The 26,741-nt window shown below is 37.7% G+C and overlaps 1 protein-coding gene across 13 annotated transcripts in view; it reads right to left on the bottom strand.

The window, feature by feature from the left end:
* The window catches only part of HDAC4 (histone deacetylase 4), a 318,456-nt gene that overhangs the window by 89,002 nt on the left and 202,713 nt on the right, over positions 1–26,741 (bottom strand). For 12 of the 13 annotated variants that reach the window (XM_081945679.1, XM_081945681.1, XM_081945680.1 and 9 more), the window contains 3 exons: positions 11,301–11,552; positions 8,764–8,950; positions 4,437–4,570 (listed from right to left, as the gene is read on the bottom strand). In XM_081945679.1, the coding sequence (XP_081801805.1) occupies positions 4,437–4,570; positions 8,764–8,950; positions 11,301–11,552 (573 nt within the window). The remainder of the gene's footprint in view (positions 1–4,436; positions 4,571–8,763; positions 8,951–11,300; positions 11,553–26,741) is intronic. The other variant, XM_081945672.1, reaches the window with a different exon arrangement.

Genomic DNA, 26,741 nt, shown 5'->3' on the forward strand with positions numbered 1-26,741 from the left:
AAGGATGGAGGTGGCATTGTACAGCACTTTATTGCAACTAAGAGAAAAGGGAGTTTCTTAGCCTTTATGAAGTACTATTTTATATGGTTATCATATAAAATACACAATTCAGAATTAGGTTTAAATGGGTACACCTTGTTTCAAAGTGACAGACATAAGATAGAAGTTAAATAGCACCGCCATTAGGATTGAACTTACCTGAACATGTGTCCAGTGGCACTATCTTTGGTGCATTGTTAAACGTCTTAATTTTTAACAAAAATGTTTGATAAAAACAGTCAAAGTCAAACCATGAATCTTAGAAGGCCCAATTTAATAAATCAAGAAGGAAGATCATATTAGGAAGAAAACCTTAAAGGTGTTGTAGTAGCCAGCTGGAACTTCTTGAAAGGGAAATTGAAATCTAGTGCAGTCACAAACAATGTTAAAAAGAAATATACGGGTTCCGCAGAGGGGTCCTGCCGGAGGGGCGGCATCGCAGAGGACTCCTGCAGCGGCGGTGGCCGGCGGGAGGTCTCTCGCGCGCCCAAGGCACCGGGGAGCAAGCTCGGAGGGCGCTTCGCGTTCCTACGCCTCGCGCCTCGCTATAAGCCGACTGGAGAATGCAACAATTGAAGGAAGCAGCTGCAGTGCGGTGAGGTTGCTTCTCTCTTCATCCCTTATTCTGCATGAAGATTTACTCAGCCTTTTAAAACTTTAAAATAACTTCCGGAGCATTTTGGAGGTGCGGCTGGAGGGAGGGGGGTTTCCCCCCCCCTTGGACAAGCGGAGAGGAACAATTTTGCTCTCAGCCCCCGGGGAAGGAGGAGGGGGGAGAGCCAACGAATGAAGCCTCACTTAGGCTGAGATGATTTTCTTTTCAATTTAATCCTACATATTACAATGATTTGAGGACTTTTGGAACTTTTTAAAACTTTGTTATGCCTCTGTGCCCAAAACTGGCAGGGCAAGATGGCACACTTCCGTTGTCTTTATGAACTCTGAAACCTGACTCCACCTTTAAAATTCAGGCTTCCAGTCTTTGTCTCCGTGTCTCCCAGAGGAATCTCTTGTGGATTGGTATTTTTTAAACCTTCTAGGGGAAATTTTCTATCTATTGCCAGACTTATTGGAGAGACTCTCTTCTGCCTGGTTCTTCTGCTCCCGGATTCACCTGGCTACCCTTCTTTTCTAACTGTTTACTTCATATTTGGACTGAACTTCTAACGTTATAAAGGATGGCATCCAAAAGACCCCCTCCTGGAAAACCTGGCTTTGCCACTTCTGCTCCAACATCCGCAACATCCAGTCCAGCCACACAGTCAAAGATAACAGAACTGATGCAACATAAGACTACAGAGATGGACTTTCAACAAATGCTTCAACAAATTTTACAGGGCCAGGAGGAAATCAAGAAACACCTAAGGGAAATGAAAGATGAAATTAAAGAAAATCAAGCCCAAATATATAAGAACTCACAAAGACTGAATCTTGTGGAAGGGGGGGTGGAGGAGGTGAGGGGGGGGTAGAAGCTGTGCAGAAAGGGAACAAAGATCTTGACATCCAACAGATGAAAATAGAATTTGAGAGAATGTCCTATTACCTTAGATTTCAAAATGTTATAGAAGAAGATGGGGAAAACATAAGGGACATCATGATAAACATCCTGGCTGACTACACACATAAAGAAAAACAACAGATGGGGTGGGATATAGACCTGGTTTATAGAGTGAACTCAGCTTATGCTAGAACTCACAATGTACCCAGGGAGGTTCACATTAAATTTCTTAGAAAAAGCACAAGAGATGAAATTCTGGGTGTACAAAGGGGGCAAGCATTGACATACCATGATATGGAGATAACCATTCTGAAGCAGATCCCTAAGAAGATTAGAGAAAAAAGGAAGAATTATTCGCAATTAGCGAATAAATTATACCAGAAAGGGGTGTGGTTTAGATGGTTGATGCCTGAAGGTATGCTGATATTCTGGGAGGAGACAAGAATTAGAATCAATTCACCCATAGAGGCGCAGGCCTTTATGGAAAAAAACAGAACACTCCTAGAAAAAACACGAGACACTACAGCGGACACGCAGGACACGGGAGGGGCCAGAGCTCTGCCAGTGGAGGGAGATGGGGCAATAGCAAGAAGACTCAGATCACAAAAATAAACAAGAAAATCATATTATTATAAACTGACCGAAAGTGATAATGGAATTATATCTGGATTTTATATTGTAATGTCTAATCTGATTGAATTTAGTAACAGAACTAATATGCTGATTGTAATCAATTATATACCAATGCATTATATATAAATGTATACTATGAGTATGGAGAGAGGGGCGCCTGTCACACTTTGCAACTGCCATATTTTGTATACCTGTCCATTTACCCTTTTCCCTATAAATGTTGAAAAACCAATAAAAATTTTTGTTAAAAAAAAAAAGAAATATAAGGGACCCAATGTCATTGAATGTGAGCTTGTTAAGGAGCTGAAATAAAGATATTTATTTATTTATTTATTGGAAGTGGAAGGAAGGGACAATTTGACCAGCATTCTGGTTCCAAGTTATTTATGAATTATAAGTCATAAACCTGGCTTGGCCACTCACTGACAGCCAGTGAATTTGCATGTGAGCAGTCAGTTGACCCACAGCAATCTATTAGTTACATTCTGTAAATGGCTACACCTTCCAGAACAAATGTTAAAAATAGCCCCACTTAAAGATAATCTAAATGTGAAGTCACCATGGCATGAAATATAGAGAGGCTGTTACTTTTTCTGTATGAAACAGTGTAGTTACTATACCAGCTAAAGATGACAACAGATATTCCTAGCTATCATGTGATCCTACAGTGGCAAAACTACATACAAATGTATGTTGTGGGACACCATAGCATAGCTGCCAGGTTCTACACCTGGCACAAGACTAAGACTTCTAAGACTATCCTTGAAATAGAACTGGAAATATTTTAACCAAGTGCTCCCAATCCTCACCTACCTCACAGAGATAGTCTACAAAATACCATGATTAGAATCTATTGTGAAATCAAGCAGGTTCAACAAAGTCATATACTCCTGTCTGTTCTGCAAGTCTTCATCTACACCAGGGGTGTCAAACTCAATTTCATTGAGGGCCACATCAGGGTTGTGTTTGACCTCCAGGGGCCGGGGTGGGCATGGCCAACTCAACATCACTCATTGGGGGCGCCTGTGGTGGCCTGAGCGCTCTGCCAGCAAAAATGGGCTCCCAAGCTCCATTTTCAGCTGTGAAAACAGAGCTCGGGGGGGGGGGGCATGTGGTCCTAGCAAGCTCCATTTTCACTGGCAGAAGAACCACAAGCTGGTCCTTTGCTGTTTCCAGGGTTGCCCTGTGAGATCTAAGTACCCCTTGGGCTGGATCCGGCCCCTGGCCCTTACGTTTGACACCCCTGATATATGCCATAGCTAATTTTGTACCCAAATCAGGCTGAGCACAGATTGAAAGGGCTGATATAAATGGTGTCTTCCAAATACATATAAAACTGCATAATTATCACCATCTGAAGAACCTATACCAAATAAACTACCCAGTAGTTTATTTAGTTGACAAAGTCCTCTGGATCAAGGGAAGACCCTCCCTCCCAGCTGGTTCTAATGAGCCAAATTAGGGAGGGGTCAAGGGAGCATATAATATGGTAGACAACCATAAGCATCTTGCCTATATTCAGGACTCATAAACTAAAACTGATTTTATCTAATTGAACCACAACACTTACTGAATAACTCAGCAAATATTACACCAAAAGAAATCTTCAAGTTGGCATGAAATTAAATTTAGTTTTCTGCATTTCCTCCCTGTCAACAAATTCACTGGCAGTGACTTCTGGAAAACGGAATTTTCAAAAGACAGAAATTTAATAAATGAATTATTGAGATATAAGACCAAATCAACCATGGAATTTGTAATTGAGAGTGGTATAGGTTTACTTTTCACTGCCTGTATTCCTATGGAGGGTGAGATGAATCAATGCATGAGTAGGAGTTGGCAACCTGTGGCCTAACACCCAGTATCATCCATGGTCCCAAAATAAATATATTCACCTAGTCTGTGTAAGGCAGAGTGCTCATTGTCTTCTCAGCAGTCATTTTGTCAATGGCTTAATCAGCCATCTCAGTGTGGGAAGAGCAGTAAGTCTACCAGAAAAGTAGCAGTATAGCTTCTGCACCATATATTGAAGAAGGTTGCCAACCCCTAGCCTAAATTGTTTCTTTCAATTCTAGGATTTGAATCACAGAATAAAAGATTTTAAAATATACCTGGAATAATAGAAAACACGTCTTCTCTTTCTTTAATAATTTACATGTAAAACAATTACGGTCAGCAGTGATGTTGTTCAGAAATTTCTGCTGTAACATCTAGAGATTAAGCTGCCAAAGCCACTGTCCCTCCATTCTATTAGTTCATCTATTACCTCACACTTGCTACGAAGACCTGTTTCCTGAAGCCGTGACCAAATGCTTTGGATTCTCCCTGCATGTTCTGGATGACTGTTTGTGTTTCCACAAATGCACTGGTGTTTCAGCATCAAGGTGTCATATACAAGGCCTGCATCAAAGGATATGAATAAATTCAGGTTACAATCTTACTTCTACTGACAAGGTGAACAAATACCCCAAATGACCTTATTTCTCTATGAAGTTGCATAAGGCTATGTTATTTATTTATTATATATGCATATGGAAAAGTTTAATTTGAAATAGCAAATTTCAAAGTAAAAATGTAAACACAGTTTTACTAACAGTGCTAAGTGAAAATAAAAAGTTCTAACTTTTTAGAGTCCAATTTATTTTATTTCCATCGATTCCAGAACTTCTCTAATATTTAAACAAGAAAGTAGCAATAGCAATACTATATATTGGTATTACTTTATACCTATATAGTGCTTTACAGCCTTTACTAAGTGGTTTACAGAGTCAGCATATTGCCCCCAACAATCTGGGTTGTCATTTTCCCAAACTCAGAAGAATGGAAAGCTGAATCAACTTCGAGCCAATTAGAATTCAATTGCTGGCAGTCAGCAGAATTAGTCAGCTGCATTCTAGCCATGGTACCACCACAGCTCTTAAAATATTAATAGAGAATAGGGCACAACCATTATTATCGCTGAAGATATAGAAAATATTGTTTTAAGATAATTTTTTGGGCTGGCTGAGATATAATTGTTAAATCATGATTTAGCATGATGAAAAATGCCACTTATTTTCCACCTTCCGTTTCTTGCCAAGAGCAGAAATATACCTGGATAGTGCTGCACTTTCTCTGAAGGAATAGATACATCATTTCGGATATTTATTTATTGATTACATTTAGAAACTGCCCATTTTCCCCATACAGTGATTTCAGGTGGTGAACAAATAAAAGAACATAACAGATGTATATAAATAGGAGGCATATGTTGGATTGCTGTGCCCATTTGCCTGAGGTGGAGAGTAGGTAGATCCATTTTTATTTGCAGAACTATCCTGATGTCATATGAAGAAAGCATTTCTAAAACAACAAAAACTGTTTATTTTAGCTTTTTACATTTCTTAAATTTGGAAATGTAAGTTTTCTAAATTTGAGGAGTGAAACACTCATTTTCCAGATCTATTTCACAGGCCCATTGTATTCTAGAATTTGCTTAGATTACAGTAGCTGGGTTGAGATGAATGAAACTATTGGATAATGTGATTTATGACAGAGATTGAAGGGAGGACAGAAACACGGGTAAAGTTCAGAAGCAGATAAAGAAAGCAAAAAAGATGGCTGCGAATAAGAAATGCCTAATGAAGATTGCCTAATGAAACTGTTAATAAATCACTGCTTTTATAATGTTTATAAAAGCAAACATAATACCGTGTTTCCCCGAAAATAAGACAGGGTCTTACTTTCTTTTGACCCCCAAAATATTGATTGGGTCTTATTATTGGGGGGGGGTTATTGTTTTGGAGTTGCCGGGTGGCTGCTCTCTTGCGAGCGGGTGCCCAAAGAGGCAGGCACAGTCTCAGGGGCAAACGGTTGTGTTGCGCTGTTGCACCAGCGCAACATACCAGCCATGAGGTGACCTCGCTCACAAGCAGCCACCGACAACCCCCCTTTCCAGCTGGGCAGAGCACCACTCACGGACCCAGTGATATCCCAAAGGCGCTAAGCCGTGTGGTACTCTGCCCTCTCCCCAGCTCCCGCGCTTGACGCATTCGGGATAGCCTTAGGCCGTGCATGGTGCTCTGCCCAGCTGGAAAGGGAGGTTGCGCGAGCACCTGTTCCGTTCCCAGCTGGTGTGCCTCCCAACCTCACCATGTCCTGGCCCAGTTCTCCCTGCAGGGCCAGTGTGTCCCTGCCGCCGCCGCGCTCTGAGCATAACCTATTCTCTGGCTTCCAAACTCCGGAGACCCACAGCCGAGTCTTTTGACAGCGGCCGTTCTGGGGGTACGCTCTATGGTTGTGGGGTGGCTGAGGCAGAGCGTACTCCCAGAGCATACAACCATAGAGCGTATTCCCAGAGTGGCAACTTCCGGAAGACTCAGCATCCTACCTCCGTGCTTTGGAAGCCGCAGAAAAAGCCATGTGGTGGCGGTGGGCGGTGGGAGCGGAGATGCCCTGGCTCTGCAAGGAGAGTTAGGCAAGGGCATCGTGAGGCTGGAAGGTGCACGAGCGGGGAGCGGAAAAGCCGCTTGCGCAACCCCCCTCTCCAGCCATGCAGAGCCCCATTCACTGACCTAGGGGCATTCCAAAAGCACCAAGCCGTGGGAGCTGGAGGGCGGCGAACAGGCGCACACACGCTTGCTGATACCCCTAGGTCAGTGAATGGTGCTGTGTCTGGCTGGAAAGGGGGGGTTGCCAGGTGGCTGCTTGTGAGCGTGGTCACCTCATGGCTGCTGTGTAGTGCTGCTGCAACAGCGCAACACAGCCATTCAACGCTGAGGCTGTGCCCGGCTCTTCAGGAGCCTGCTCGCAAGAGAGCAACCGCCCGTCAACCCCCCTCTCCAGTTGGGCACAGCACCGTTCATTGATCTAGCGGTATCCCGAAGGCGCCAAGCAACGCAAGCCTTTGCCCCCACTCCATTCCTGCGGCTTGGTGCCTTCGGGATACCGCTAGGTTGGTGACTGGTGCTCTGCCTGGCTGGAGGAAGGGGGTTGTCCAGGAGGCTTATTTTCGGGGGAGGGCTTATATTTTTGCACACCCGAAAAATGTGGCATGGCCTTATTATCAGGACATGTTGTATTTTCGGGGAAACACTGTAGCAAGATAGAGAGATTTACACCAATATTCTGGATTTTGCAAGTAATACAAATATTCACATAAACTAAACTTTTGACTAAAGATAATCCTTGACTTTTGATCACAATCATCAACAGATTTCTGTTGTTAAGTTGTTGCAGTGGTAAATTGAGTTATCACATTACAGGACCCAATTTTATGACCATTTTTACTGCAGTCGTAAGTTGACTCGCACAGTTGTAAGGGCAAATCTAGTTTAACTGATGGTAGGATTTGCTGTTATATTTTGCAGAAAATTCGCAAATTGTGATCATATGACAATGTAATGCTGCAACTGGTCATAAATGTGGGTCAACTGCCAAGTGCCCAAATTGCAATCATGTGACTATTGGAGTCACATTGCGGTGATAGTAGTAAGGTCCAATTCAGGTCTAATTTTCGGAGGCTATTGTTAATTTGAATCATTGTTTAGCAAACGAAGTCAAGGAGAACTTGTAATTGCTGAAAATAATTTCAAAAACCAAAATACTGATTGGGAATCCAGGCTTAAATGCTCTAAACAGGATTCCTTAAATAGAGAGAGCCAGTGTGGTTTAGTGGTTGAAACTGAATTCTAATTCCACTTAATTGCTGGCTGGATGACTTTGGATCTTTCTCAACCCATGACATCAGGCTCAGATGACAAAATGATTGTCAATTCCTGTCTCCACCAATGGATCAACACTCATTTGATCCAAAAAAGTAGATCCTGCACTTGCAGGAAAACACTCGGAAGAAGAAAAAATTCTATACAGTTTTCAAAAGTTAGCTTCAACTCATCAAATAAAACAATTATTTGAATGTAATTTTTGCACACGGGTTTTTATGCTAGACCTTTCACTTTATATTCTAGGCCAAAATACTTCTGTATTTTTCCTTATATTATCATTTCTCTAAAGGACTCCAGAGTTCCAGGTATACAGAATTAGAGGATTTTGTTTCTTTTTTTTTTAGTTAAGCAATAACATCTTGTTTATCACTTTGTAAAAGTTATGAGAATTGGGGGGGAATACCATTTCCTGCTCGATGTAGCTGTCAAAATTTGTAACCATACCCATCACCCTTTTCCTTAAAATTTTGTAAAACTAATAAAAAAAAATTTCAAAAGAAAAAGAAAAAAGAAAGAGGATTTTGTTTCTGTTGCTGCTTCCCCCCACCCCCAATTGATCCTTGCCAGGCACCTCACATTCTGTCAGATTGTGAGCAGCGACAAAACTACTTATAACAATTTTGGTCTCAAGAAAATCTATTCTGCCCCTACAAGTACTAATTGAAACAAAATTAAGGCATCCCACTATCAATCAAGAAATCCAATCACCACACAATTCAAATATATAGCAAGGCAACCCCACTTCTGGACCAACGTATTTAGTTTTGCTAGGATGGTTAGCAAAGCATCAGCAGCATTTGTGATCTTCCTCCCCCAGGGAACTCCAGCAAAATTATGTAGGAGAGCTGGGCTGCCATTATTTCAAGATATTTTTTTTTCACATATTACCTGTTGTGAACTGTGGCTTACACTGTGTCTCTTGTGTAGATAATGGAAAATTGGCAGAAGCAGGTGACGACTGAGCTCGAGAAAGTGGCCGATGTCCACTAAAGGATACTGGAATACCAGCAGCTTCCATGGATGCCTGGTAATTTCTGAGCTGATGAATGCGCTGCTGTTCCAGTAAAAGAGTTTGCTATAAGGGAGCATAAAATATGTCATTGTTTGAAGGCTTGTTTTAGAAATCTCTTATTTTTTTGTTTGTGAACAATTACTTCATAATAGTCTACTAGCTATTTGCTTTATTAATTAATATACCTATACATAAAAGTACTCATTGGTATATACCAATTTTAAAGCCATTTAAAAGTGTTTTGCGAGAGCCTGTTTGATATACAGTTAAGGCATCAAGCTAGAAGCCAGGAGACAGTGAAATCAACAAAGCTTGGACCAGTGACTTTCTCCCAGCCATAAGAAGAAGGCAATGGCAAACCCTTCTGAAAAATCTCACCAAGAAAAGTGCAGTGACTTTGTCCAGGCACTCTGAAAATGGAACATGATTTAAAAAATTAAAAACATGAAGTTTTAATAAAGGAGAATATTTGTAACTCAGGATTGAAATGATGGATCGTTAGTACTCTCTGAACTTGCTTGTTTTCTTGCACACATTTCATTACCCAAACTAGAGCACCAGCGACCCTTTAAATAAGTTTTCATATTAAAAGTTGATTGTTTGTCTGAAATTGGAGTTAAGAGATAATTCATCCTCAACTTTTCTAAAAGCAAATTGGGTACATCATTGAATTCTAAGCTATAAAATATCCAACTGAAGGAATAAAGTAATTTACCCAAGAATTTAAATGTATTTAAATGATGGAATGAGCAATATTTTAACCATATTTAGGGTAACAAAGAAAGCAAAAGAAAAAAAAGGAGAAAAAGGGCAAAGGAAAAATGGGTGAAAGACCAAAATAGTTCTAGATACGTAATTAAATATAGAAAATGAAAAAAAAAATGAATCCATGGGGTATATTGGGTTGAAGAAAATACAGGTAGTCCTCAACTTACAATTTTAATTGAGCCCAAAATTTCTGGTACTAAGCAAGACAGTTAAGTGTGTTTTGCTCCATTTTATGATCTATCTTGTCACAGTGTGACAGTTGTTAAATGAAACACTGCAGTTGTTAAGTTAGTAACATGGTTGTTAACTGACTCTGGTTTCCCCATTGACTTTGCTTGCCAGAATGTTGCAAAGGGTGACCACATGACTCCAGAAACACATCACAAATAAATGTCAGCTGTCAAGTGTCTGAATTTTGATCACATGACTATAGGGATGCTGCAACAGTTATTAAGTGTGAAAAACTGTCATAAGTCACTTTTTTTCAGTGCTGTTCTAACTTTGAATGGTCAGTACATGAATGGTTGTAATTCAAGCACTACCTGTAGTGTAGAAAGAATATTGTCCAATTAGTTGATCATTGCTTACATTTTTTTCTTGAGACATAAATTTGACACTGAAGTAATTCAGTAGTGCTAGGTTTACACCATACTTAATTAGGTATGAAGTTTTTATATCATGACAAAGTTCTTTTTCTGAACTGAAATGGAATTATTAATCATTCACACTCATAAAAGTGTTTTTATCAGGGAAACCTGGTCTACCCAAATATGGGATGGAGTATACTGCTTCCACTTTACCTAATATGTAAGCAGCCAGGGTTCGAATCCCAGAAGGGTATGGCTAACTGATGAGAGCTAAATAGCTTGAAATAGATCTATACTAGCCTCCCTTTATTTCTTTGTCATGTGAATATAAATTCACACATCTTTTATTTTTCCTTAAAATTTGCTCAGTCTTAATCTCTTCTGAAAAAAATATCCATGTTTCAAAGGATGAACAGTACAACAAAGTACAAGAAGTCACTCTGCCTTAATAAACATTAAGAATGGTTTTGAATATAATGCACATTATGAAAAAGAACAAACCTGAAATTTATATTACATTTTGCAATGAAAAAGAAACTGTTATACTTATAGAGAACAATCATGTATTCCTTTTGGAAGAGAAATCAAATTTCTACTTGATATGAAAAAGACAATGAAGAATAGAAAATGAAACATTTGAATGGTAGCCAATGTGATCAACATTCTCACATCTATAATAGAAGCAGGAAATTAAATACACATCTTCTGAACTGAAATTATCAAGAATTGGCATAACCTCGCATTAGTCCTACCATAGTTCTAAAGATTCTATATTCTTGAACCCTAATTTCTTGGCATTAAAATGTTATGTAATTATGTTCTATAGTTAACTCACTCAATACTCAGGAATTTGAGACTTCTGTTCTATAGGTTTTTAAATAAAAGCAAATAGGTTGGGTTTGCATAAAATTCAATGTCAGAATAAAAGAGTCACATTCTGGTATACTGTGTTATGTAAACCCAGATGTTCTTTCTATATAGAATGACAGACTAATAAATATATAAGCCTCTGAAAACAATTCACTAACTAATAGATGCTGTTATTTAGTGTATTCTACCTGTCTGAAGAGCAATTCCTGCTCTGCTTGCCTTTGTCCTGCTTCCAATTCTTGTTGTTCTCCATCTTCATCATTTTCAGCAGGTTCTTGTTTCACATGGACCACTTGAGTCAATCTTTGAATTTCCTTTTGATTTGCTGTGCTGTCAATATATTGGTCTTCCACAAACGTCTGATGTTCTCTTAATTCTTCTTCAGTCTCTTCTGGGTGGCTTTCATGCTGACGGGAAGCTTCATTTGATTTTGGCAACATCTGAATGAAACTCATAGTGTCAGAACATAGCTCCATTGAAAAGACTATGAAAAACTATGAATGAATGAAATCCTTTTTTAAAAATGTAATGATTTAAATTTTATGGTTCGCTTGATTTAATTTGGAAGTTTAAAATGTCTAAGCCATATACATGATAGGTTGTTTTTAAAGATGGAAGTACAGCTAATATATTAATTTTGTATTAGATTAACAATGAGGCTGTATTTATGAAATAAAGCCAAGTTAACAAATACTTAGTAAAGGTGAATACTAAATATGAAAAAAAACTTTACTCATTATAATTTTAAATGTTTTTCACTTTTGATCATAACAAAAACTTGATGATCATTTTAAGATTCAAAATAATTTTCAGTAGCCCTCAGAACAAAACTCAAACCAAATCTAAATATAGAAAATCTCCAGATTATGAGCGTTCCTTTAGCAAATGTTTGAAGTTATACAATAAACACCTTCTACTGTTTACGAACAAGTCCCGAAACTACAAATCATGTAGCACCATGGCAGTTCGCCCTTATAAACAACTGCAGAGGCTCTGCAACATTCGTCCTGTACTTTTTGCCGGCCAAAACAGAGCATCGGAGCGGTAGGCTGTGGTGGGAATTGGAGGGACGGCCCCGCCACTCTGAAGCTCCATTTTGGCTGGCAAAGTGCTGGGTGATGCCTGCGCAAACCTAAACGGAGCGTTGGGGAGAGCCCACACCTCCAAAACTACATTTTGGCTGACAAAATCCCGGGTGAGGCCTGCGCAGGCCAAAACATAGTGTTGGAGGGACGGGCCTGCCCCTCCGTCTCACTGTTTTGGCATACAAAGTGCTAGGCGAGGCATGCGCAGAGCAAAACAAAGCTATAGAGGGGTACATGCAGCTGAGAGGCTGGAGAAGAGACAGCTTGCTAGATCTTTTCAGGTGACTCGGCGGGGCAGGTTGGATGTGGGGGAAAGCAATTGTAGGGAGCATGAGGTATTTCTGTGGGTCGGGGAGACCTTGGGTGGTCTTAGCCTGTTCCATCATTATGCTCCTCCAACACCTTCCCCAGTCTGAAATACTCATGTGCACTTAATGAATTGTGCATTCGATTAGCGAATGCGTGGGCGAAAGGAGGGAGTGATCCCATTCAAGGTATGAGATTCACTCCCCCGAATCCTTAGGTTCTGAATGGAATGGGCAGGTTCCATTACATTCATAATTTGAGGACTACCTTCCTAGATTTTGGCAGTAGCAATGTTGTTATTTAAAACACGATAGTTACCTTAAAAACCTCAAGGTCGCTGTGGTAGTCTCAAATGTTTGAGGACATAGTAACAAATAAATTATCTTAAGCAAGGATTCTCAAACTTTTATGAATTAATGACATCCTAAAATGCCCCTTTCCTTTGTCTTAAGCATTTGGTCAGACAGAAAGAACTTTGCATGGAAGACTCATAATCTCTATGTATGATTACTACTTGGAAAGATAAACACAAAATGGTAAAAAAACCAAGTATTGTGAAGTGCTAAGGAATTTCAAGTTGCTTTGCATTCTGATCCCAAAGATGCTTTTTGAAGAGGTCACCGGACTTTCTAGTTTTTCTTTTTTCTTTTTAACTTTTAATTTTATTTGTACAAACTTCACATCTTTGCAACACATTAAATTTTTTTACATCTGTTGTGATTCTTTTATCTATTCAAAAAATTGTTTATAGCTATAACTTTATATATGTGTGCATTTATATTATTTCATACATTTTTTTCATTCTATATATAATATTCTATGTATAACAGCCTTTACTACATTTGAGTCATTTTGTACAATATTTATTTGCTAGTCTATCTCGTATTTCTATCTTTTAATCATTTTCTGGTTTTGTAGTTGTTTATTAATTTGTTGATCTTTCTTTCTTCCTTTTTTTTTTTTTTTTGCTTTCATGCTCCCCCCCCCGCTCCCCCCCACTTTCCTCTAGCCAATTATACCATAAATCCCATACGGAGTAATATTCAGGTTCTTCTTTCTCTTTTAGTTCTTTCATGAGCCTATCCATCTCTGCAAATTCCAATATTTTTTTAAATTAATTTTCTTCTGTTGGTGTATAATTATTTTTCCAGTTTTGTGCGAATGTAATTCTCACTGCCGTGATTATGTGTAGAATTAAGAATCTAATATTTTTTTCATAATTTCCTTTTATAATTCCTAACAAAAATAATTCAGGTTTTAGTGCAGTTTGGTGTGTAGTAAACTCCTCTAGCCAATCTTTTATTTTTTTCCAATATTTTTTTGCAGATGTGCATGTCCACCACATATGGTAGTATGTTCCATGTTGTTGGTTGCATTTCCAACAGATAGGTGAGCGCTCCGGGAACATTTCCGCAATTCTTGCTGGTGGGAGATGCCATCTGTAAAACATCTTGTACATATTCTCTCTATATGCCGTTGTCATCATTAATTTGTAATTCATTTCCTAATTTTTTCCCCATTCCGCCAATTCTATAATATATCCAAAAAGTGTCACCCATGTTATCATCATTTTTTTCACAGTTTCTTCTTCCATTTTAAATTTTAATAAATAATGATATATTTTTTAATCAATTGTTCTTCGGTTCCCTGTAGAATTTTATCCAGCTCTTGTGGCTCCTTATAAAATCCATCCCTTTCCCTTTTTTATACCTTGCCTTATTTGTAAATAGGGCCACCAGCCTTTATTTATTCCCTCGTCTTTCAATTGTTGCCTTGTTTTTAGTCTTTCTTGGTTGTCTAATGTTTTTATATCTCATTATCTTGTTTATGTCCAATACATTCGGGTATATCAGAGCTTCCATGGTGGATAGCCAGATTGGGATTTTGTTGTAGTGTTTTGTTTGATTTTTAACCATATTTGAAGTAGAGTTTTTCCGATTAAATGTTTTTGGAAATAACTATGGATTTTGTCTTTCCCATCCCAGATAAAGGTGTGCCATCCCAGTTCCAAATTATAACCTTCTATTGTTAGTAATATTCTGTTTTTTAGATTGATCCAGTCCCTTATCCAGGTGAGTGCTGCTGCTTGATAATAAAGCTCCCAATCGGGAAGTCTTTTTTCTCTACTATCCTGTAACAATTTAAATTTAATTCGTGGTTTTTTCCCTGACCAAATAAAATGGGCAATTAATTTGTTTAAATCTATGAAAAAGTTTTTCCCTAGGCTAATCGGTACCACTTGAAATAAAAATAAAAATTTTGGTAGTATATTCATTTTAACAATGGCAAATCTCCCCATTAGTAATATCTGTAGTTTCCTCCAATTTTCAAATTTTTCTTATTTTATCATAATTATCTTTCTTAACTGTTGAGCATTTCTCTGTCAGCCATATTCCTAAATATTTTAACTTTTTTACCATTTGCATTCCCATGTTTTCCTCGAATTCTTGCTCTTGTTTTTTGGTGAAATTTTTCGTAATGATCTTTGTTTTGTTCTTATTAATTTTAAGTCCGCTACCTTGCTGAATTCCTCTATTTTTTGGATTAATTTAATTCCTGATTTTAATGGATCCTCTAATACGAATACCATATCCTCTGTGAATGCCTGTGTTTTATATTACTCTTTTTAAATTTTTAATCCCTTTATTTCTGATTGTTTCTAATTTCTGTTAATAGAACTTCCAGTGTTAATAAAGGTGATAATGGACATCCTTGTCTCACTCCTTTCCATATTTTAAATTCTTCTGTAGTGTCACTATTTATTATTACTTTTGCTGTCTGAGCTGAATATATTCTTTTTTAAATATATTTTTATTTATTTACAAACATACAAAATACACACACAAAACTTAGACATACACTACACTTAGACAATACAGTACAAACAGGAACTGTTCTTTCTAACAATTTCAAATCAATATAATTCTCCTTATGTTATTTCCCCTTCTAATCTATTTCATTTCCGTTTCACCATTTTTAACCCTCTTATTTTGCTCATTTATCTGCTATATTTGGTAATTACCTCTAATACATTTAAACTCTCTTGAGTCCATATATATTCTGTATTATATACCCTTAATTCTCCTTAACTTCTATTTTTGAGTTTTATTGACTCCTTTCATTGATCCTTGTTTCTTACCTCCATTCACCTATACTATTTTTCCCATATCTGGTAATATTTTGTTTCTTCTTTTCCCTGGATTTCTTTTGTTAGTTTGTCCATTTTTGGCACAGTCCATAACCTTTCTTATTATTTCATCTTCGCTTGGTATTAATTTATTTCTGAGCGAAGGCAATCCTCACTGCCGTAATTATGTGTAAAATTAAATACTAGACTTCTTTTTTATATTTCGCAGTCATTATTCCTAGTAGAAAAACTGGTTTCCAATCTATTTTGACTCCTGTTATTGACTCTAGCCAATTTTTAATCCATTTCCAATACTTTTTAGCCTTCTCACAAGTCCACCATATGTGATAATACGTTCCGTGTGTTGATTCACATTTCCAACATTTTGGGGAGATATTTGCTGAGATTTTTGCTAACCTTACTGGTGCCAGGTAAGATCTGTTAAACATTTTGTATTGGTTTTCCTTGTATGCAACCGATAGTGTCATTTTTAAATTTGTCCCCCAAATTTTTCCCCATTTATCTAATTCAATATTGTAGACAAAGTTCTGTGCCCATTTTACCATTTGTTCTTTCACACTTTCTTCCTCAATTTTATACTTCAGAATAAATTTATATATTCTCCCCATCATCTTTCTTGCTGAGTTTTGGATTATTTTATCTAATTTGTGTGGGTTCATTTGGATGCCATATAATTTAGTATCATTATTGTGTTTAGTTTTGATTTGCAAGTAGATTAGCCAGTCAAATTTCATGTTTTGTTCTGCCAATTTTTCAATTGTTTTTAAATTTCCCTGTCTGTTAATTAAGTCTTTGTATCTTAACACTTTATTCATATCTATAAAATTTGGGTGTGAGGGCCTTTCTGTTGGGGATAGCCAATTTGGGATTTTTACATAGTGGTTTTTTTTTTCATTTTGAGCTAGTTTTGCAATAACACATTTCTAATTAGATGTTTTTGAAAGTATTTGTGCGTTTTATTTTTATCATCCCATAGGAATATATGCCAACTTGCTTGCAGATCATGGCCTTCTAAGGTCAAAATTCTTTTATTCTTTAACTCTATACAGTCCTTCACCCATGTTGTTGCTACTGCTAATGCATATAGCTCCCAGTTTGCTAAGCCTCCTCTCTCCTTGCTATCTTGCATTGACTTTAGTTTAATCCTCGCTTTTCGTCCTTGCCAGATTAACCTAGCAGTTACTTTATTTAATTCCTGAAAGAAAGTTTTACCCAGGCTTGCAAATAAAATTCTTGGTAATATATTCATTTTAACTGTGGCAATACATCCCACTAGTGATAGCTGAATATTTATCCAGATTTCTAAATCTTTCTTTATTTGTGTCATTTATTATAATTATTGTCTTTAATTGTCGAACATTTTGCCGACACCCAGATCCCCAAGTATTTCACTTTCTTAGTTATTTGCATTTTAGTTACTAATTCCATTTCCTCTTCTTGTTTTTTTGTCATATTCTTAGTTATCATTTTTGTTTTACTTTTATTAATTTTTAATCCTGCCATTTTACCATATTATTCTAATTTATGAATTAATTTCGCACTGGATTCTAGTGGATCTTCTGAAACAAATACTAAGTCATTGGCGTAGGCCTGGGTTTTATATTCTTCATTTTTAAGTCTTAATCCTTTAATTCCCTGGTCTTTCCTAATTTCATTTAACAATATTTCCAGAGTTAGTATAAACAGCAAAGGAAAGAGAGGGCATCCCTGTCTAACTTCGTTTTTTATTTCGATCTTCTCTGTTAGTTCTCCGTTCATCAGAACTTTGGCCGTCTGGGTGTTATAAAGTTTTTTTATCATTTTTGTAAATTTTTCTCCGAATTTCATCCTATCTAATTGTGTTGTTATAAATTTCCAAATTACGTTGTCAAATGCTTTTTGTGCATCAAGGAAAACCAGTACCAATTGCTTTTCTGGATGCGTCTCATAATATTCTATTATGTCTAGGATGACTCTCGTATTATTTTTAATGTGTCTGTGAGGTAAAAATCCATTTTGGTCTGGATGTATTCGTTCATTTAAAACTTGTTTAATTCTTCCTGCCATAATCACTGCAAATATTTTATAATCGGAATTCAATAGTGAAATTGGTCTGTAGTTTTGGATTTCTTGTAAGTTGGCTTCTTCTTTGGGGATTATGATTCTTCCGTCCATGATTCAGGCATCTTGGCTTTTTCTAAGACTTTGTTAAACATTTCCACTCCTAATTCTTCCAATATTATTCAAGTCGGATTATTGATTCCTCTAACGTTTATTGACTTGTGCATATTTCAACTCCATTCTTTCCATCTTCTGATCTGTTTGTTCTATTTTTGTTTCAATGTTCTGGATTTTCTGTTTGTTGATTGTTAAGGCATTCTGTATCTTTTCAATTTTGTCATCCATGTTTTTGATATTTCCTTTCAGTTCTCCCATTTCGTTTTTAATTTCTTCATGATTCCTCCTCATCTCTTCATGATTTGTAGCTATCACTTCTTGGGTTTTCGTCATTGTCGAAATTGGTTTTCCAATATATTGATTCTATCATTTTTATAATTTTTTCTCCAAATTTCATCATTTTTAACTGTGTAATAACGAAATGCCAATTCAAATTATCAAAGGCCTTTTGGGCATCTAAAAAGACCAGTGCAACTTGTTTTCCTGGATTCTCTTCACAATATTCTAGTGTGTTTATAATTATCCTCATATTGTTTTTTAACTGGCGTTTTGGTAAGAAGGCATTTTGATCTGTGTGAATGATTTCATTTAATATTTTTAAATTTGCTCTGCCATTATTGATGTAAAGATTTTATAGTCTGCGTTTGGTAAAGAAATTGGTTTATAATTTTTTATTTGTTGATAGTCCGAATCTTCTTTGGGTATCAATGTTATATATGCTTCCCTCCATGATTTTGGTAGCTTTTCTATCAAAGTGCTTCATTAAATAAATCTAAAATCACTGTGTCTGTCTGCTCTTGCATAGCTTTCAATCTCTTTTGTATCTCTTCTCAATTCTTGGGTCGACCAAATCACATCTATCTTTGACCATGATTTGTGGGGATTTGAATAATATGTAAATTGTTTGTTTCCTATGTTCCTTTCTCTCCATACATCTTTCAGGCTCAGTTCCTGCACCATTTCAAAAAAGGTAAATGGTAGTGTTCTTTTTTTTCTTATTTCTTTTGTTACTCTTGTAGTCATCGTTGATATCTGTTACAGCATTGAAATTGCCAATTAGACATATATCCTCATATTCTATTTCTGTTATTTTTTGGTGGATCTTCTTGTAAAATTCTTTTTGGTTTTTATTTGGGGCGTATATTGCTGTGAGGAGAATTCATCTTTGTTCTGTTTCTATTTCTATCATTAAAATCCTCTCCTCTTCATCTGCATATTTTTTTTGCGTTTATCCATTCTTTAATGTATATTGCAATTCCTCTTTTTTGTGTGTGCTAGTGTTGTAAATAATTTCCCTAATTTTGGATATTCTAGTAGCTTGTTATATTGGCTTTTGATATGTACCTCTTGAAGTCATACTATGTCCATATTTCTTTTTGTAATCTAGTCAAAATGTGCCTTCTCTTTTCTGGTGAGTTTAGTCCATTTATATTTAGTGAGAGTAACTTAATTTCTTGTTCCATTGTGCTACTTGTGTACGGCCCTTAGTTTCCTTGCGTTTCTTGTCTCTATTCCTATTCTACTACCCTATTTGTTCTCTTTCTTGTTTTCTTCTTTTTCTCCTTCTCTGTTTTCAACTGACTGTTCTTCTTGGTTTTCAGTCTCTGGTTCCTCTCTACTCTCTTTTCTTGCTCGACAGTGAAGTGATGTTCAAAGAACTTGTGCACTTTCTTGACTGTGTCTATTTTATATCTTTTATCCTGCCAGGTAATCATCACTCCCTCTGGTGTAAGCCATCTAAACATTACATTGTACCTTATTAATTGTGTAAGGAACTGATATTGCCTTTTCTGGTCTCTCACTATTTTCGGGATTTGTCTCAGAATTTGTATCTCTCTTCCTTTATATGTTATTTGTTCTTCTCTCACTTTCTTTTTTTTAAAAAGAATTTTATTGGTTTTTAAACATTTGTGGGGAAAGGTAAAAGGGTATATAGAAAATTTTGGCAGCTCCCATGCTAGTAATCCCTCCAAATCTCACAATTTTTACAATGTTAAAGACAACATATAAAAGGTAAGCAAAAACAGAATCTTGTTCTACATTATATCAACCATGTGTTCAATCATCTCTTTTTTGTCACTTTCTAGTATATCAACAATTACAATACTATTTCAAATGCATTTATTTTTGTGGCCTGAGCCTTTTTGATATTGCTCCCTCCTCCCTATCCCCAGATGGAGCCACAGCCCCTCCCTCCTTCATATCTTGTACATTACTACCTTTTTCACTACCTCCCATATTTTCGTCCTCTAGGAGAGAACTGTGTTTTTTAATGAAGGCTTCTGACTCCCCCACAGTATTAATTCTAATTCTGTTTCCCTCCCAAAAGATCAACATTCCCTCTGGCAATAACCATCTAAACCAAACTCCTTTATTATATAATTTATTTGATAAGGAGGAGTACTTCCTCCTTTTCTCTCTTATTTTTTTGGGGGAATTTGCTTAAGAATGGTAATTTCTTTGTCTTTATATTTTAGCTCCTAGCACCTCATCCCTCGTGATCCTCCTAAGAAATTTAACATGTACCTCCCTTGGAACATTATGTGTTCTAGCATATGCTGAATTAATCCTGTAAACCAGATCCATATCCCACCACAACTGTTCTTTGTCTCTCTTAATATATTCTACTAAAATTGTACTCATAATATCCTTAAGATCTTCATTTTCTGTCTGTGGTAGGTTCTGGAATCTGAGAAAAAAGGACATTCTTTCAAGTTCTATCTTTGCCATAAAATTTTCCAATTCTAAATTCCCCTTCCGGACTGCCTTAACCTCCTCCCCCAGCCCAACCGCCCCCTCCTCCAACACATTAATTCTTTGTTTGTTTTCTGTTTTATGGTGTTGTATACCTCTGAGTTCTTCTTTGAGATCTGTCACCTCCTTTTTCAACTCATTTTGACCCCTCATAGTTTCCTGAAACATTTGGGTGACGGATAAGTCTTTTGAGCTCTCTCCAGTCGCTTCTTGTTGTAACAATGAAGTAATTTTCATCTGATGCATACTTGGGCAGGAGATGGCAGATGTGGGAGCCGAGAATGACTTGCCCATTGGTGGTTTTTTGGGCCCCATTTATCTGACTTCAGAGATGGTATAAATCTTTTACAAAAGAAATGGCGTCAGTGGAGTGCGCAGCTGTGCCGATCCAAGGAGGCAGGCAAATCCGAAAGTGAAAAGTTAGTTCTCCATCACAGTTCCAAGGCACAGAGGCACACCAGAAAGGGGAAAATCAAATAATCAAAATCCAAGAAGATCTTATAACAGGATTCTCTCACTTTCTTATATACTTCATTTCTTACTGATTTTCTAGTAAAGAGTACATGGATTTCTTTTGGGAGCCTGTGTCTGCTAGCGTAATTTGTTTGGATTCGGTACACCTCGTCTATGTCCCTACTTGTTTCTTGGCTTTTTTTTTTTTTGTAATATGTTCGCAACAATCTCTGTAATTATTTCCTCTAAATTCTCCTCCTTTTCTTCTACTATATTTTGAAAGTGCAGAAAGAAGCCAGCTTTTTCTAATTCCAAAAAGACTACCCCCCCCCCCCAATTGTCTGTTTAGTGTGGTCAGCTTCTCATCTACCATCTCTATTCTTTCTCCGTTTTTCTACCTTTGTTTCTACTTTTTGAATTTTTTGTTCTTTTTTTATTTCACTTTGTATTTTCCCTATTCTATCATCTATTCTTCTAATCTCACTCTTCATTTCTCCAATTTCTAGTTTAATTTCTTCATGATTTCTCCTAGTTTCTTCTTGATTTTTTGTAATTGTTTCTTGTGTTTTCAACTTTGTTTCTTGTATCATTGCTAATGCATCTTGCATACACTGAAGATTCATTGTTGAGCTCTCTCTCTCTAGATCCAGTGTGCTCTCAATTGTGTGCTGATTTGAGGGTGAAGATGTTGCTGATGCTGGGTTGGATGCTGCCTTCCTATTCACTTTACTAATTGTTGTTGTTGTACTTGTCATTTTTTATTTTAATTTCCTTACAATTTCCCCCCACAATAACATATACTTCTCTCTACCCACTACTTGTTTCCACTCTCTTACCAGCCCCTTCAATCTTTGAACTTTCCCTCTTCCATGCACATTTCAGTTCAATCCTACAATCTAACAACTTAATTTCTACATATTTGAGTTTGTATGCAAGTCAATCCATACAATGTTTATGCAATATTCAATATATTTAACCTAACATGTTCTTGATTTGATTCAGTATATAATCTTATATTGTCTCTTTAATAGCTACAAATTATCACCCCCTACTTCAAAACTGAATTACTATTTTTTAATATTCTCAAGGTATGCAATATGTTTAGGCTAATAAATCCTTAATTTTAATTCTTATATAAATATTATGTCATCCATTTATAATGTTAATAATTTCAAAGTATCACCAATAGCACATATATCCTCTACACTCTCTCTTCTAAATATAATATGGTTCAGTACAATTCAACAATATTTTATCTCACCACAGTTCAGTTACATTTATATTTCTTCTTTCAATGTTCTCCTTCAATTTTTTAAAATCTGATTTCAGAGACCACCAAATTGCTCAGATTGCATCAGCCAGATTGTCCAATTGTGTTATTCAGTTCTTATTTCTCTCTCCACTAGATGGCGCTCTTTCATATAGGCTTTTTTTTCCTTGTCAGAAGTCCGATGTTTGCTTTTCTACACCTTTTCTACACTCTCAAGTGGTCCTAAATAGTTCTCTCCCCTTCTTCACTGTTGTCACTGTCTTGTCTGGCTCCAATTTCCGTTTATTGTCCAAATCGCTCCAGCAGTCCTCGCCTTATTCCATTCTGTTCTCAAGTCACTTCAAGGCATTCTATTGCTACAGGAAATTGTGTGCTTTTCCTCCCTCCTCATAGCCGCCAATATTGAGCTGTATCCAGCTCAATTCAAAGCTTTGAAATTCTAGCTGAAAGAGTTTTTAGTAGACTTTATGCCATTTTAGTTGTTTTAAATATTCTCACCAATGCTGCTGTGTTGCTATTTTCTCTCCCTCATGTGCGGCTGTTACCTCCCAGAATCAGCCATGGACACTGATTTCTTCTCCGGTGATTCCAATGAGTTTTCTCTCGTCCGTTAGGGAAGTTACTTGCCTCCTCTCCATCACCCGAGCTCCCCCTCTCTCCTGTTGATCCCTCCAGGTTCAACTTCGTCCTTTTTCAGGATCTTCACTGAAGAAACCCAAGCAAAGCTAGTAGAGCCACCATTCCTTCACCCACATGGAAGTGACGTCACTGCAGGAAGTTCTCTAGTTTTTCTTTGAAGACATTTTACTTCTCATCCAAGAAGCTTCTTCAGCTCTGACTGAATGGTGGGAAATGTCAATCAGAGCTGGAGAAGCTTCTTGGATGAGAAGTTAAACATCTGGAGTTGAGGGAGGAGAGATGTGACCAAGCATCCTGCTAGTTCTGTCCACATTGGACAATGTGATCATTGATATCTGGAGAGGAAAATATGTATTCTTTTAACTAGGGGGAAAAGTGTAGGAACTTTTAGAGTAGGTTTTCACTAGCTGTGCTGATATAATATATCCAATAAACATGTTCTTTGAGGAATCTACAAGCCTCAGAGTTCTGATTTTAGCTGATAGGTTATTCAGAATGCTGACATTAAACCAACTCTGAAAACTTTCAGCTCTGCCTGGAACCACTCTACAGGATCCTGACCCCTGGCTGCTCAGTGAGGCAGAGATGACTCAGGAGAGATGGAGAACATAGACGGGCTGGCAGGGGCCACTGCCAGCACCAGCACCAGCATGGCCCTGGCTGATGACCAGCCAGCCAGCGGGAATACGAGCCAAGGTAGCCCAACCAGCAGTGACCAGTCCGAAGGTCTTAAAGGAGCTTCTGGTCATTGGGGATCTGTACCAGGCTGAGAAGGACCTCAGGTGTCATGGCCCCAGCCAGAGGACTGGGTTGGAGTTCTCCTTGATGTCCACACGCAACTCAGCTAGCCCAACGCCGCAGAGGAGAGCAAGAAGATTGATGGAGCTGGATGCGTACCAGATCACTCTTCCTGGCCAAATGGTAGAGCAGCTGAGGGAGAAGTTCAACCGGATGAGCCTTGAGGGAATGGGGCAGGTGCATAGATTTGAGCTTCCTGGAGCCGAACCACCCAATTGCTTTCATCCTGGCACACTGAGATCCATCCCAGGGCTGCATTGGAACCCTCCACATCACTGACGGATGGCAGACCCACCCGGGCATATGCCCAGTTGGCAGGTCCATCCACCCTGGCAGTACTTCCCTGGGGCATCAACCTGGGCCCTGCCACAATTTCCTCCTCCTCAGCTGGTTGCTCTCCCATGATGAAGGCTATGTTTAAGAGGCTATGGCTTGGTGGAACCGGTAGTGGAAATGATGACCGGGTCTCTGAACTGGTAAGGATGGCATGCTTGCCATGCCCCCAAACCGGTTCCCTGGTTGCCGCAACATCTTTTTTTGATCTTTTAAAATGTTCTGCGCATGCACAGACCTATTTACTGTGCATGCGTGTGGAGCAAAATCATATGTGCACCGAACCGGCAGTAATGCCGGCAGAAACCCACTCTTGGCCCTGATGTATTTAAATTGATTTTAATGAGACATTAAAATTGTGACCTAGAAGCTCTGTTTTTGAATTAACGATTCCTGGACAATTGGCTAAAAAGGAAACCTATTAAACAAAGACACAACACAAGGCAAAAGTGAGTGGAGATCCAAATGGAAAGCAGCTAATGTTTCAAAGTATTAAGTACCTTATACAGGAACAACATAAGGAGATGGTGGAAATATTTGATCGTATAGACCAAAAACTGGAAAATATTATACAAGGGACAATGAGCCAGGACAATGAGGAAAGAATGGAGCGATCAGAAGGAATAGAGGGGAAGTAAAATTGAGAAACCAGCAAAAACAGGGAGGAGATTTTACTAAAATTAATAATGATTAAGGAATTAAAACAGGGGGGAAACTCTAAAAAACAAAGAGAATATGGGAGGCAAGTCAAAAAAAAAAAAAAGGCTAAAAGTTGGGACGTGAGAGATAAGGGAAAACAAGAGTAAAAGATCTTCCATGAATATATTTCAATAATGTGTATCAATATTAGAATTATATAGGTTGAATAACAACCTATATACAGACATTAGTACAACAGACATTAGGATAAATATTTTAATATAGATATGAAGAATATATAGATATGAAGAATGAAATAGGGCAGTGATGGGATAACCTTTTTATAAAAAATATTTTTATTGAATGTTTTAATCTTTAAAAACAGAAAGAAAAACACAAGAACAAACAAAACACAAAACATACATAACAATATAAAGTAATTTTACAGCCTTCTGTATCAGCTTTCCTGTTTAGCCTTTATAATTCTCCATTCTGCATTGCTTTCCTATTGCTTTAACCTTGTCCTATAAGTATAATCTTTACTGTCATTGTACTTAAATACAACAAAATTGGTTGTAATATAACAACAGTAGTGCTAACACTTATAATAATATTGATTATTTATATCACCATATATTTACATTCTCTATCATCTATTTTGGCTTCTGTTTTCTAGCCACTTATAAATTTTATTCCATATTTTATAAAAATCAGATTCTTCTCTTTCTTTTAGTTCTATTGTCCTTTTGTCATCTGCAGGTGTATTGATTTTTTTCCAGTTTTGTGCGAAGGCAATCCTGGCTAACCTTTTGTGGATTGCGTGCCAAAAGCGGGGGGAGCACAGGGGGGTCCTGCACGGGAGTGCCCACTCCCATAATGCTATATGTGACCACCATTCGCATGCATGTGCAATCCCCTGCTTTTGGCATGCTTTTTTTGCCCTCCTCAGGCTTGAGGCTTTCTAGGAGCCTGGAGAGGGCAAAGCCAGCCTCCCCCGCCCCCACAGAGGCCCTCTGGAGGCTTCAAATCTTCCCTGAAGCCTCCAGAGCGCGAAAAACCAGCCCTATGGGGAAACTGGAAATTTGGGAATGGACTTCCGGTTTGCCCTTGGGCCGTTTTTCGCCCTCGAGAGCCTTCAAGAGGCTTCCCTGAAGGCTCCGGAGGGCAAAAAATTGGGAAGAATGTATTCAGAAAATGACTTGCTCAACTTGTCAGCTTGTCAATTTGAAATTATAATTGATATTGGGGGGGGGGGGGAGTGGCCAATCCTTAGGATCTTTAGTACCTAATCTCAACACATACCTCAAGAAATCAGATATAAAGTAGAAGAAATAGGAAACATATCTAGGTCAGTCGTAAAGGGCTTAAGACACCTATACCAAAGCACTCAAAGTTTGGGGAACAAACAAGGTGATGTCGAAATACTAGTACACGAGAGCAAGTATGATATAGCTGCCATTACTGAAACTTGGTAGGATGAAACTCATGATTGGAATGTACTGATGGAAGGATACAAACTATTCAAAAGAATCAGACCTAATAAAATAGGAGGTGGAGTTACATTATATGTAAGAGATCACTATATTTCTACACAAATGCACAAAACCAAGAATGAAAGCCTCCTAGAATCGAGACATATGGGTCAACATAAAAGGGAAAAAAATGACATTGCCATTCTACAGCCCATCCAACCAAGCAGAAGAAATAGATGAACTTTCTGCTATCCAGTTAACAAACGTATGTAAGGAAACACACTACAGTAGTAATGGGGAAATTTAACTACCTTAACATCAACTGGGAGACAAATCCTGTGTCAAAAGGGATATTGAACAGGTTCTTAAGCAACTTAGCTGACAATACAAGAATACAAGGTGGTATAACAAGAATGTTAAATAAGGATATCCAAAAGACTAGTTTAGTTTGTGCCCCAATGTTAACTTATTCAAACTAAGGAACCAGTTGGGAGTAGTATATTCACCAGTCCAGGCAGAAACCTGATTTTTGTTCATGTTACACTGTTGACTATTAATAGTTGATGTATTCTCTA

The sequence above is a fragment of the Natrix helvetica genome (assembly GCF_964273705.1).
Source record: "Natrix helvetica genome assembly, chromosome: 2".
Taxonomy (NCBI): Eukaryota; Metazoa; Chordata; class Lepidosauria; order Squamata; family Natricidae; genus Natrix; species Natrix helvetica.